The sequence below is a fragment of the Scyliorhinus canicula genome, chromosome 7, assembly GCF_902713615.1.
Source record: "Scyliorhinus canicula chromosome 7, sScyCan1.1, whole genome shotgun sequence".
Taxonomy (NCBI): Eukaryota; Metazoa; Chordata; class Chondrichthyes; order Carcharhiniformes; family Scyliorhinidae; genus Scyliorhinus; species Scyliorhinus canicula.
Window position 1 is genome coordinate 166,120,164 of NC_052152.1, and position 15,174 is coordinate 166,135,337.

General features: G+C 44.8%; 1 protein-coding gene across 1 annotated transcript in view; it reads right to left on the reverse strand.

Moving 5' to 3' along the window:
- Nucleotides 1-15,174, reverse strand: part of arfrp1 (ADP-ribosylation factor related protein 1) — a 41,402-nt gene that overhangs the window by 8,189 nt on the left and 18,039 nt on the right. Inside the window, exons 4-6 of the mRNA XM_038803204.1 lie at nucleotides 14,505-14,587; nucleotides 1,109-1,190; nucleotides 249-319 (exon numbers count right to left, since the gene is read on the reverse strand). Coding sequence (XP_038659132.1) covers nucleotides 249-319; nucleotides 1,109-1,190; nucleotides 14,505-14,587 — 236 coding nt within the window. The remainder of the gene's footprint in view (nucleotides 1-248; nucleotides 320-1,108; nucleotides 1,191-14,504; nucleotides 14,588-15,174) is intronic.

The window sequence follows — 15,174 nt, forward strand, 5'->3', positions numbered from 1 at the left end:
TCCTGGAAGCAAGGGGTATGGGAAGCTGGAAGGAAGATGGAGTTGAGGTGGAAGAGCAGGCTCAAAGGGTCATATGATCTACTCCAGTTCGTATTTATGTTCTTGTGCTCCCCAAACATCACTGGAAAATTTGGCCAAGCGATGCATCTTCAGGTTTGCCAGCTGATTTATCTCATGACAAACCTTGTCACCTCGGTAAATTCCATAGCATTAGAAAATCAGATAAGTGAAAATGGGGGTAAAAATACCTCAATGTCCTGTTTGTTGGCCAATACCAACAATGGAACCCCTTCAAGTACTTCAGTAGTGATCATTTTTTCTGAGGAGATATAAAGGTTTACTATGTAATTAAACACCTCAGGCATATTGACAGTGTCTAATAAAAGAATGAATATCTATATCAAGCCTCAGCACGTATTTAGGACATTTCAAAGTGCTTCAAATTATCAGTTGAGCTATAAAAATAAATAACAAATCCTCACACAAAGACATTACTATGCAAGCATAGCATTTTTTTAAAGCTACCAGTGAACCCGGTGGCACAAGGTGTTAGCAGGTAAAACTATTACTTCAGAGGCCTAGGCTTGAACTCAGCCTGTCACGACAGGATGAAAAAGTCTTTTCCCTTGATCTGTTGCAAAGATTCCACTCTGCGCAGACTCAAAACTGTGCACCATTGATGTTAATTAGGAGCCCTTCAAGGAAAGCCAAGTCAAATAGATGCTGAAGTTAGGGCAGAGTATAAGAAATGCATTATCCTCGATTAAGTCCATGCTTCTGCTAAGCCACATTGATATTGACACACACAACTTTAAAAAAAAGAAAAACATTTTTCGCAGTCCACCATTGATCAGTCTCATTTTGATCAGCACTCAAAACTATCCTGACTCAAGAATCAAATAGAGCAAGGCCGATGGGAGCCAAAATCCTGAATGAGTGATTTTCGAACAACACTGCACATTATACTAATTCTCAAGATCTGCACAATGCCCTTAAAAATATTCACTATACATGAATGGAAATAATATACAAGAGGTTTTAAAACTTTTATTTTTACTTGCTTGCAAGACAGGAATATAAAATACTTATCTATTTGCATAATACATACCAAAAGCTATCTTTGATTCAGACAATCTCTCTTCGTCAGTTGAATCAATTACATATATTACACCATGGGATTCTGCATAATACTAAAACGAAAAGGAGAGAAGTTCATGGTCTGTAGAGTTGAGGAATAGCAATTTCAGAAGATTCTTTCAGCAGTGATCAAACTGTATAGTTAAATTGAATTGTAACAAGAGAAAACTGACAGCCAGTTCTGACATAATTTGGCTTCTATTTGCTCCTGACTACCTCCACCCTGAACTGCCACTCAGGTTCAGAGGCATGGATTTAGTGTGCACCATTGATCCCAAGCCAAGAACCCTTTTCCATATCTATTTGGTCATAAAGATTGTTTTCTCCCAACTTCACCATATTGCTTACCTCCTTAATATTCCCACCTTCTCTACTACTACTAACAGTTCAATCTATACATACCCGAATGTAGGTACATTCACCGTTCGTTCACTGTCACTGGATCACAGTCATAGATCACCCTTCCTAACTGCAGTGCGTATACTTACACCTGATGCAGTGCAGCAGTTTAACAAGGCAGCTCACCACAACCACCTTCCTAGGGGCAATTATGATGTGCAATATATGCTGGCCTGGCCATTGACGCTCACATTCCATGAACGAATAAAAGAAAATATAATTTTGAGCCTTGACTTCTCAACATCCCAGAACCCCCATTACTACAAGGATAGTAGTTGATTGAAGAATAACCCACCTCTTTCTCAGGCCAACTACAGATAAGCAATAAATGTGGATATGCCTATGTTACATCCAGTGAACAAACTGGACTCCTTGCTTCTGCCTTCCCTACTCCCAGGAAAATTCGACACTTCCCCTATCCTTGTTTGTACCAGGCTCCTAATTCCTCACAGATGTAGGAATTAACCTGCAATCTTCACATTTTTGTGAATGTCTCCAGTGTACCCTAAGTCAATATCATTCAATCTTATGTCCATATTCATTTGTTCCTCTGACACTGGTTTGTTCTTTGTTCTCTACTCTCCTTACTCCCTGGGTCCTCCTTTAGCCATGCAGCCATTGCCTTTTGAAACTAATTCAGTTTTACCTACTCCTCCCTTACTATTCTGAAATCTTAAAGACTTTTCCTTTAAAATTAACCTTTCCGTTCTGCACCCAAGTCGCTTCCATCTTGCTCAGTTCAATTTTTTTCTGCTTTCTGTACAGTCTTGTGATAATTTGTAGGGTGCTGTACAAATGTGTCTTCTTGCAGTTGAGTTTATTCCAAGGTGACACATTTCTCAATGGAAGATTGGAACAGAATAGATCCTTTGGACAGGATTTAATAATCCAACCAATACAGGTAGGTTTACATGACCATCTTGCGAGTCTTGCTCATTTATGAGATCAGGAGCAGTCGACACATTATAGTAGGTTGAAATTCTCCCCATCTGATTCCAGATATTGTGGCAAAGCCATGAACTAATGGATAAGATGCATATGCAATTTGGAAATTTATTCAAATTAATTGTGATAAATTAATTGATTAAATCTGTTAACCTTGAGCAGCGTCATTAAACAGGTTTAGGTACTCATCAATCCTTACAAGGAGAAAAAGGAAGTTTCATAGTCCTTGAAAAATTAGAGTCTAAATGGGAGTAAATAGGATATGGTTCCACAAATCACAAAAAGTAGCAATACAAATGAAAAGGCCATTAAAAAATAATCACTGGGGTTCACTTCTAGAGAGATTGAATTAAAGAGACATTATTTTTTAAAAAAACATGAGTACCCAATTCATTTTTTCCAATTAAGGGACAATTTAGTGTGGCCAATCCACCTAGCCTACACATCTTTGGGTTGTGGGGGGGCAAAAGCCACGCAAACACGTATAACCAGGGGATTGGTTTCGAACAAGGCTCAGCACAACATCGAGGGCCGAAGGGCCTGTTCTGTGTTGTACTGTTCTATGTTCTATTGGAGGAGACAAGATAATTCCACATGTACGAGTCCAAAACCAGTGGTCATAGAAAATAATTTACAAATGTAACAGGGAATTCAGCAGAACAATCTTCAGCCAGAGAGTGATGAGAACGTGGAACTCACTGCTACAAGTAGTAGTTAGCACAGATGTGTTTAGATGAATGTTAGGCAAACATTAGGGACAATAGAATAGATGGGTATGCTGGTAGGGTTAGATGAAGTAGTGTTGAAAGAGCTCACCTGGTGCATAAAGATCAGCATGGAGCTGTCAAGTTGAATGGTCAGTTTCTATGTTATTCGCTTGGCTTAAGCATAGAATGCATTGCCTGGGAGGGTGGCAGAGGTGGGTTGCCTCACATCCTTCAAAAAGTACTTGAATGAGCACTTGGCACATCATAACATTGAAGGCTATGGCTAAGTGCTGGTAAATGGGGTTAGGTAGGCAGGTCAGGTGTCTTTCATGCGTCAGTGCAGACTCAGTGGGCCGAAGGGCCTCTTCTGCACTGCATTATTCTGTGATTGTGACATAAGGTGAAATGACCTAAGATGCATCACAGGAGTAAAGAGATTTAGGGAAGAAATTTCAGAGCTTAAGGGCTTGCAAGCTCAACTACACCAGCAGTGCAGTGATCAAAATGCTGAAGAGGCCGTAATTGGTGAGTACGTGAATATCTGAGAGGATCATGGGCTAATGGTACCGACAAATATTTTGAGTGATTTGTAAGAATTCCCTGGTTATACTGCAATCTCAAAGAAATTCACTTGGTCCATCAAGTAGCAATTATTGTGAATCAGTGTGGCACCTTTTAAACACTGAAAATGCTTATACTTTACCAATTTACGAGAGGAACTAGTAATACATAGAACATACAGTGCAGAAGTAGGCCATTCGGCCCATCGAGTCTGCACCGACCTACTTAAGCCCTCACTTCCACCCTATCCCCGTAACCCAATAACCCCTTCTAATCTTTTTTGGTCACTAATGGCAATTTATCATGGCCAATCCATGTAACCTGCACGTCTTTGGACTGTGGGAGGAAACCGGAGCACCCAGAGGAAACCCACGCAGACAGGGGAGAACATGCAAACTCCACACAGAGTGACCCAGCGGGGAATCAAATCTGGGACCCTGGTGCTGTGAAGCCACAGTGCTAATCACTTGTGCTACCGTGCTGCCCAGTAGGACAATATATTTTCAGTACATGCTCTATGTACCAAATTTTAGTCAATCGCCCATGAAATTGCACACACAGAATCTGAGAATGTGGCCTGTCAAATGTCGCTGCTGTCACATTACTATTTCTCCTCTTTTCCCAGTTTTCTTTCGTCCTATCCGATTTGAGGTGGTGAGTGGCACAGTGGAGAAAGGAATCGGCAACGGAGAAAGGAATCGGCAACAGATGCAAGCGACATTCAAGCTGAAGGTAATGTGAAAATGTGATTTGCAATCGCTCCATTCTCATCCCTTTGCCCAACCTCTCTGCTTCCCTCCACCTCATTACTCCCATTGTGTACTCTATCCATTAATTTTCTCCTTTCCATTACCTTCAGCCACACTTTCACCACCATCACGTCTTCCCTTTTTAACTATCCCATGAATCAGCATACTCTCTCCTCTATGCTCCACTATCACTGACTCACCCTTAGCCTTCCATACATTTCCCCCCTCTCCCATCCTCCCAAGGACAAGCGATGAGAGGTCAGAGATCTACTTGTTGCTATTTTTCTCCTACCCTCTCATCCATTTCTCTTGAGGAGGCCCGAATTTATTTCAAATTTCAACTTAGATTTTGGTCAAATTGTATACAATGTGATATATTATCACCATAAAATAGGAGTTATTGTGTGATTCCTTTAACATTGAAAGGGCCCAACAGGTAAAGGTAAAGTCACCATAGTCCCAGATGACCATAGGCTGCTTTCCCCTTTTAGAGGGGGAGAGTTGACTGATGGAGATTTAACCTGAGGATCACCACACCTCAGACGAGGGGTAAGGTTGAGAAGGCAGGCCTTCAAGAATAACCTTAGCCGGTCGAGGAATTGAACCTGCACTGCTTGCCTTGTTCTGCATCACAAACCAGCTGTCTAGCCAACTGAGCTAACCGGTTAACGGGTCCAACAAAATGCATGAAATTCAATACATCGTTCATTGATTTCCTGTGCTAGAGTAGAACCACAGTGACTCCTGGTGTTCAAAGCCTGCAAATGTATACAACCCAACCAAGTTTATTTCTGTTAACTCTTCTATGCTACAATTGTTATGTGGCACCTGTTATAACCTGCCTGCTTACCACTGGCTGGGGGCTAATGACAATCCCACAATCCTGTGGGAGTATGAGCTTCCCCAATGAAGGGGGCGGAGAAATCATTAGCAGACTCCCTGCATACATAGAGCTGGCCAGTTTGGAACCAGCAGAGAGAGGGGGAGGGAGAGAGAGAGCGAGAGCGAGGGGGGCGTGGCCCTCACAAAACTGGCGACGAGGGTTAAAGTGAATAGCTGTCTACACTGCTGAAGCCACCTCCCTGGATTTCTGTTGGATACAGGTTGGAAGTTGTTTTCTATTACACCATGCCTCTGTATGGACTTTTGGATGTTTTTGATGATGCGCTGGAAAGCTGGAACCAGTACGCACAACGGATGCGTTACTATTTCCGGGCAAACAACATCACCGGAAACGAGCGCCAGGTGGTCATATTGCTCACCGCCTGTGGCCCACATATGTTTGGGGTGATTAGGAGCCTTCCGTACCCAGCTGCGCCGCACACCAAAACGTTTGATGAACTTGTGAACTTAGTGGGGCAACATTTTAACCCAACCCCATCCACGATAGTCCAACGTTACCGGTTTAATACCGCTGAGAAGACCCCAGGAGAATCCCTTGTCAACTTTCTATCCAGGCTATGCAGGATTGCAGAGTATTGTGACTATGGTGAGAGTTTGTCAGAAATGTTACGCGGCCGTTTGGTTTGCGGTATTAACAATGCGGCCACCCAGAGAAAGTTGTTAGCCGAGCCAACATTGATTTTCAACAGGCCATTCAAATAGTACTGTCCCGAGAGCGCAGAATGAGGAGTGCAGGAGCTACAGGGGTGCATGCCTTGGGGCGCAACCCCTTCCGTCCGAAAGCGTCCCTCTGCACCCCTGCGGTACCTTGGGCGAGGCAATGTCCGGATCGACGCCAGTGGCCGTCGGACATTCCTCCCCGAAGGGAGCTTTCTCCAGAACCAATGAATGAGGAGCCATGTCCGTGCCAGACTTGTAGGTGCCGACCCCGTCGTGGACGCCGGATGCACCGTCGTTCTGACCGAAACTGGGGCCAGCCCAGGGGCCGTACCTTTCATTTGGATGAACCTGCGGCGACTAATCCCGAGGACGTGGAGACGGAGGATGACTGTCTGCAGCTGCATTGTGTGGCAGCTCCCCGTGTGGCCCCCATTAAAGTGACAGTACGGGTTAATGGTCACTCGTTTGAGATGGAGTTGGACACTGGCGCAGCAGTCTCCGTGATCGCCCAGAGGACATTCGACTGCATCAAGCAGGGTATACAGACCCTTACCTTAACCGACACACAGGCCAGGTTGGCCACCTACACGGGGGAACCATTGGACATTGCAGTAACTACAATGACCCCTGTTGTTTATGGACACCAGGAAGGGTGTTTCCCACTTACCGTGGTGCGCGGCCATGGGCCCCGCCTGTTGGGTCGGGACTGGTTGCGCCATTTGCAGTTGCAGTGGCAGCACATCCTCCAAACAGTTTCTGGAGGGTTGACTGAGGTGCTAGGATGATACCCAGATGTATTCCAGCCCGGTTTGGGGAAAATAAAAGGGGCTGTAGCCCGTATCCAAGTCAGACCAGGAGCAACGCCGTGCTATTTCCGGGCACTCCCGGTGCCTTACGCCTTGCTCGAGAAGGTAGAAGGGGAGTTCACTCGTTTGGAGACTTTGGGTATCATCAGGCCCGTCCGTTTCGCTGACTGGGCAGCACCAATTGTACCTGTAATGAAGCCAGATGCCACTGTTCGCTTGTGCGGCGACTATAAACTTTCAGTGAACACGGCTTCCCGACTCGAGCGATACCCAATGCCTCGCATAGAGGATCTCTACGCGAAGTTTGCAGGCGGACCCTCATTCACAAAATTAGATACGAGTCACGCCTACCTACAGTTGGAGCTGGACCCTGCCTCCCGGCCATATGTAACGATTAATAAACACCAGGGGCTGTATGAATATACACGTTTGCCCTTTGGAGTATCCTCTGCCTGCGCTATTTTTCAACGCGTTATGGAGGGCATTTTGAGAGGTTTACCGCGTGTTGCTGTCTACTTAGATGACGTTTTGATCACAGGGACATCGGAGCCGGAACATTTGGAAAATTTGGAGGCTGTCCTTAGACGCTTTTTGGAGGCTGGAGTCCATTTACATCGCACAAAGTGCGTTTTTCAGGTGAAGGAAGTAGTCTACCTGGGTTATCGGGTGGACCGCGAAGGTTTGCACCCCGTCGCAGAGAAGGTGCGCGCGATTCAACAGGCCCCCGCCCCGACTGACACTTTGCATCTTCGTTTCTTTCTCGGCCTCATAAACTACTACGGAAAGTTCCTCCCCAATCTGGCAACTACGCTGGCCCCGTTGCACCTTCTGCTAAAGAAGAATCACACCTGGGTTTGGGGTTAGCCGCAAGAAACCGCTTTCTGGCGGGTAAAACAACAATTGTCGTCGTCTGTGTTACTAACCCACTATGATCCTGGAAAGCCTTTGCTTGTCACATGTGATGCATCCCCGTATGGTATTGGGGCCGTCCTGTCCCACAAGATGGAGAACGGGGCCGAGCAGCCGATAGCTTTCGCCTCCCGCACATTGACTGCAGCGAAAAAAAAGTACGCGCAGATCGAGGAGGGGGGCCTGGCAGTGGTCTTTGCGGTGAAACGTTTCCACCAGTACGTTTATGGCCGCCACTTCACTATCGTGACTGATCATAAGTCTCTGCTGGGACTTTTCAGAGAGGATAAGACAATACCGCCCATTGCTTCCGCACGGATCCAGCGCTGGGCTTTGTTGCTCCCTGCATACGACTATTCTCTGGAGCACAAACCAGGAACCCAGATAGGGAATGCCGACGCATTGAGCCGATTGCCTTTATCAACCGGCCCCATGTCGACCCCCACGACTGTTGAGGTGGTTGCAACCCTAAATTTTATGGACACCTTGCCTGTCACGGCATCACAGATCTGTGAGTGGACCCAGACGGAGCCAGTCCTGTCAAAGGTTTGGCACATAGTCCTGTATGGTGGGCAGCATAGACAGCTCCCAGGCGAGTTGCGGGCATTTTCCTCCAAGCTGTCCAAATTCCTTTTGTGGAGGACGCGTGCGATTGTCCCGGAAAAAGGACAGGAACCGATACTGAGAGACTTGCACAATGGGCATCCAGGTGTGACCAAAATGAAAATGTTGGCCCGGAGTTATGTCTGGTATTTGCCATTTGCCAGGAGCATCAGAAGCTTCTGCCGGCCGCACCCCTACATCACTGGGAATGGCCAGGGCGGCCTTGGGCGCTCTTGCATGCGGATTTCGCCGGCCCTTTTCAAGGATCCATGTTCCTGCTATTAATCGACGGGCAGTCTAAATGGCTAGAGGTGCATAAGATGGGAGGCACAACATCCTGTGCTACAATCGAGAAGATGCGTTTGTCTTTCAGTACGCATGGCCTCCCCGAGGTGATGGTCACGGACAAAAGCACTCCGTTCACAAGTGAGGAGTTTGCGAGGTTCATGAAGATCAACGGCATACGCCATATCCGCACTGCCCCTTACCACCTGGCTTCAAATGGGTTGGCGGAGCGCGCAGTGCAGACATTCAAACGAGGTCTAAAGAAGTAGTCTTCTGGGTCGATGGACGCGAGACTGGCTCGGGTTTTGTTTTCATATAGGACCACCCCCCATGCGATGACTGGGGTAGCTCCCGCAGAACTCCTAATGGGCCGGAGACTTCACACCCACCTTAGCATGGTTTTCCCGGACATTGGCGCAAAAGTACACCGCACACAACAATGGCAGGGACATGGTTTTTCTCGGCATCGGCCGATTCGGCAGTTTACACCCTGTGACCCAGTGTTCGTTCGGAATTTTGCTGGTGGTACCCAGTGGGTCCCTGGCGTAATCTTTCGCCAAACGGGCCCTACCTCTTACCAGGTGCAAGCCCAGGGTCGTCGCCAGCGCAAACATGTAGACCATGTTCGGTCCAGAAGACTATCCCTTCCAAAGATTCCCTGCCCCAGGAGCTCATTTCTACAGCCACAGAGACCAGACACAATGGAAAGTATTCTTCACAATCTTCCTCTGGTGCCTCACTCAAAGCCTGCGCCGGTCATGACAGAACCGCGTGGAGATAAAGACGGCCGGCAAGATGACGGAGGCAGCAGACTCTGACACCGAGATGGAGACACAAGACACCTCAGAGGGGAATCCTTGAGCCCACGGGCCGTGGATGTACAACCGTTGCGCCGTTCATCATGGAAGCGCCGGTCTCCAACTCGTTACACGTAGCCCGATTCAGCGCCTTGTGCAAATGGTGTCCGGCCTGTGGCAAAACGAGTCCGACGCCCTCCTTTGCCAGGGTCTTCGGTGGATTCCTTGGACTTTGGGGTGGGTGATGTTATAACCTGCCTGCTTATCATTGGTTGGGGACTAATGACAATCCCACAATCCAAAGGGAGTATGAGCTTCCCCAATGAGGGGGGGCGGATAAATCATTAGCTGACTCCCTGCATAAATAGAGCTGGCCAGTTTGGAACCAGTGAGAGAGGAGTGAGCAACAAGGGAAGTTGCTGCTGTTGTGTGTATATATATATATGTTATTGTAAATAAATGTTATTTCTTTGCATCCTGGAAACTTGTGCTGGATTCTTCGTGGCCCTCACAAAAGCAGCCTACTGTTTCCAATTGCTCCATTTACTGTGTCACCTACCTCTACAATACCTTTGGTGTCTTGGGCCCATTTCACCAATTTATTTTTGAAGTGGGTGCAATAATCACCAAACCATTTTTAATATAAGAGCCACAAAGGTAAATTGGATACTATCACTTTTCTCACATTTCTTTTGGCCTGTCATTGCTGTGTTTGATTATCACTATCATGTGTCCTCTGAGCACCATTTGTCCTCCTGACTCCCAAGGAGTTTTTCTTAAAACAATTATTTGTACAAGGGACATTAATTGGTGGATTAGTGATCTGTTGCCTCTTTTGTACTTTTCTTTGTTCTTTGTAGGCCCCTGACCAGTTTTTCTCACTCTGCTGCTGGGCTATTGGATGCAGTCCCTTTTGCTGCAAACTGACTGCGTCAGTTGTTACGCAGAAGTTTTTTCTTTTTTCAATGTTCCTGATGCATTTAGCTGTTTTGGAACAAAATGGGGCAAAGCGATTCCAACAGCAGGTCACAGAGCCTTTGAATATTTGAAACAGAGAACTACAATCATCAGGATGACAATTTGAAATAGGTCAATTTGTGGTAATCGCATTTGCCAAGCAGATGCAATGACTGTGACGTTAATGACAGTGAGTGGGAGGTTTTATAAGAGTAGTATTATGCTTTGTAGCATTTCTAGGGACAAATGAACATATTGTTCCCAATGAAGCCTAACCTGTCTTGTCGAACAACAAATCGTTTTACAGTAAATTACAGCAGCAGGTCTACAGGCCACTTGACCCAATTGATCTGTTCCAGCATCAATGCTCCACACAAACTTCCTCCTAATCTAATCTTATCAGCATATCCATCATTTCCTTTTTCCCTCATGTGCTTACCTAACCCCCCCCCCCCTCCTTAAATGCATATATGGCATTTACCTCCACTACTTCATGTTGTTTCAAGTTCCACATTCCAACCGATCTCAGTGAAGAGGTAAAAACAGAAAGTGCTGGAAAATCTCAGCACATCTGGCAGCATCCATGGAGTGTGAAATAGAGTAAACGTTTCGAGTCGAATATGACTCTTCTTCGGATCTCTTTTGTCCCTTTCACCTTGCCTCCAGCATCTGCAATATTTTGTTTTTATATCAATAACAAGGTTCCTCCTGAATTCCTGTTTGTATTTACTAATTAATTTATATCTATGGCATCTAGTTCTAGATATTTCTATTAGTAAAATCATATCCTGTCCTTAAAGATCTCTTATCAGGGCAGCCCTTAGCCTTCTTTTTTGGAGTAAAGAACCTATGCCTGCTCAATCTTTCTCATATGTATATCCTTGTAGTTCTGATATCATTCTTACATATTTTCTGAACCTTCACCAGTGCCTTTATATACTATTTATAATATGGAGATCAGATCTGTGCAAAGTACTTCAAATGTGTTCATACCAAAGTTTGATATAAGTTGGACATAACATTTGGCTTTTTAAAATTCTATCCGTCTGAAAATCAACGGCAGTGTTTGACTTTTTTTTAAAAAAAAAAGTAGATTTTCAAGAAATGACAGCCATTAACGTTCACAATGGTGATTCCAGGCATGGAAGAAAGTATGTAACAATTCTATTTAAATGGACATATTATTTATTATCAGTAAGGGGTGCACAAAGAGATAGCAGATTTGAGTGAGACGGAAACTGAGTGAGTCGTGAATTAGGTTCTTGTGGAATGCGGTGCACGGAGGGGAGAGGTGTGGTGTACGCAAGAACTACTCTAAATTAATTAAGAAAGTAACTAAATTAAGTTAACTAAATAACAATGACAGGACAGGTGCGATGTTGCAACTGTAGAATGTGGGACATTTTGGATGTCAAGATGATCCAGGCCAAACACGTCTGCTGAAATGTAAACAGCTGGGGGAATTCCAGGTCAGGATTACTGAGCTGGAAGCTGAACTATAGACACGGAGCAACATAGGAGGAGAAATACCAGGATATGTTGTTCCAGAAGATGGTGACACCTTTTGCAATAGGATAATCTGTTTTGGTCAGCAGTGAGGGACAGGAGGATGTGACTGTGATTGAGTCAGGTGAAGGGACCAAGTGGCCAGGAGTGGAGGAGCCTCAGACTTTGAAACTGTCAAATAGATTTGAGGTGCTCATGACCTGTGTGAATGAAAATGAGGCCTGCAAGGTGGATGAGCAGGCTGGCCATGACACCATGGTACAGGATGTTATTCAAGTGGGGGAAGCAAACAGGAATGCAATGGTAGTAAGGGACAGTACAGTGAGGAGGATTGACACTGATCCCTGTAGCAAAGCGTGAGAGTTCAGAAGGCTATCTGCCAAGGATCAAGTCATCAGCTCAGGACTGGAGAGGGGGGGGAGGATCCAGTTGTCATGGTCCATGTCAGTAACAATGGGACAGGCAAGACAAGGAAAGAGGTTCTGCATATTCAGTATGAGGAGCCCGATACCAAATTAAGATGTAGAACCTCAAAGCTAATAATCTCCGGTTTCCTCCCACAGTCCAGAGATGTGCAGCTTGGGTGGATTGTCCATGATAAATTGCCCTTAGTGTCCAAAATTCTATGATTAACCTAGGACAAAAGTTCGGCACAACATCGTGGGCCGAAGGGCCTGTTCTGTGCTGTATTTCTCTATACTCTATACTAATCTCTGGATCATTACTTGAGCAATGTACAAATTGGCGTACGATAAATAAGATTAGAGATATGAATGCATGGCTCAAAGACAGGTGTGAGTGAAGTAGGTTCTGGTTCATGGGTCACTGGCTAAGTGGGGGCTGTACCTCCACTTGGGACAGTCTACTGAACCATTCTGGGACAAACATTCTTGCAAATCGCATAACTCGGGAAGTAGAAAAGGTTTTAAACGAAATAGTGGGGGCAAGGAATCAAATGTGGTATATCGAAGGGTAGAGACAAGGCAAGAGACAAAGACATAATTGTAGGAGGCCACTCGGCCCATTGAGTCTGCACCGGCCCCTGGAAAGAGTACCCTCCCCAAGCTCACACTTCTCCTCAAGCCAAGAATCGCTCATTTTCTGGTTGGCAAGGTGTGATGAGTAATGTGCTGCAGCGATCATTGCTGGGACCAACTCTTCATAATTTATATAAATGATTTGGATGAAGGGACCAATGGTATGGTTGCTAAGTCTGCTGATGACACAAAGACAGGTAGGAAAGTAAGTTGTGAAGAGGGAATAAGGAGGATACAAAAGGATATAGATAGGTTAGGCGAGTGGGCACAGGTCCGGAAAATGGAGTATGTAGGACAATATGAGATTGTCCATTTGGCACAACGAATAAAAAAGCATATTATATAAACGGTGAGAGATTGCAGAAGCTCTAAAAGGCAGAAGGATCTAAGCGTTCTCGTATATGAATCGCAAAGGAGTATGTAGGTACAAAGGAGTATGTAGGTACAAAACATAATCAGCAAAGCTTATAGAACATTATCTTTTATTGCAAGGGAAATTGAATACAAGAGTCGGGAGGTTACGCTTCAGTTATAACCGAGATTGGTGCTCTGGAGAACTGTGTACAGTTATTGGTTTCCTTATTTAAGGAAAGATGTAAATGCAGTTCAGAGAAGGTTTACTGATTAATACCTGGAGTGGGTGGGTTGTCTTCTGAAGAAAGGCTGGATAGACTAGGCTCGAGTTTAGAAGAGTAAGAGGTTACTTGATTGAAACATGTAAGGTCCCGAGGAGACTTGACAGAATGGATTTGGAGAGGACGTTTCCTCTGATGGGAGAATCTAGAACTCTTGGTCACTGTTTCAAAATGAGGAGTCACCCATTTAGAACAGACTTGAGGAAAAACCTTTTCTCATGATGGTTGAGAGACTTTAAAATTCTCTTTCAAGATGGTTGAAGCCGAGTCCTTGAATATCTTTAAGGCAGAGTAAATAAGGGGCTGAAAAGTTATCAGCAGTGGGCAGGAATGTGAAGTTGAGATTAAAATCAGTTCAGCTCTAATCTTATTGATAGACGGAACAGCCTTGAAGGGCCGAGTGGCCTATTCCCATCTCTAGCCCATATGTTCATTTGATGGTAGAATCACAATTCTAGTTTCTTTTTCACAGATGCTGCTCTCCTCAATGGTTCAGAGACTAAAGGCCTCCTCTGGTGAAACACTGAACCGTATACAACATTCAGTACTGAATTAGCACATCTCAGTGAGGGGAACTGTAACAGCATAATTGATTCCCAGTTAGCGAATGCAAATAATTCAAATATAATTCCTGTTCCTGAGTATTCCAGAAACCCCTGCTGGAACTTGTATGTGTGGGTGTTGGACAAGAACAGTGTCAAGTTTGAAATGACCTTAGTGGGTCTGACAGCATCTGTGGAGAAACAGTTAACATTTCAAGTCAAATATGACTCTCCTTCGGTATTGGTTCCATTTCCCTTATAAGACATACTGAGATGCTGCAGTTGAATACTGGCCTCTTTCTAATCAGTTTATCGATTTTCTGATTCAAGCAGAACATTGAGTGACAAAGTTTTAACCAACAATACCTTGTCCCATAATGATTGGAGTTCTTCCTGTCCTCCAAGATCCCAGAACATTAGACGTGCTGATCCAACGCCAATGGTCCCAACTTCAAAAATGAACAAAATTTGATTTTCATTGTTTAATTTTGACTGTTTATGAATCAGTGAATATTAAAGAAACTGAACACTGTGGTGACTACTGCACACTTGCAAACTTAAGTAATTATTAGGAGGGGGCACAACACTTTATAAATGACTCAACACATTGCCAACCACCAGGCATCATCACACTACCAAAGTATCACATCACAACATCTTTTATCCGTTTTTGGACTTCATTGGTCACTTACCAACTTCAAAAGAAACAGAAATATGCATAGGTCCTTCATCATGCCTGACCCATGACCAACACTTCTGCTACCACCGCTTTCCTTCCCATCCAGAACAATAAGCGGGAGACCCCTGTCCTCATCTTCTATCCCATCAGCTTCCCTATTTATGGAATAATTTTGTTTCTCCATTTGTTTTATTTTCATTGCACATGTCAGGCTGAACCTTGCTTTTCTCAGTTTTCCTTTTGGGCAGTAGCTGTTCATTATTCTGCCCTTCGCACCTCCTCTGGACCCATCTTTTGTTTCTTTACTTGCCCCATTACCACTCACTTTGGCTCTACACCATGAACTCTTTTATCATT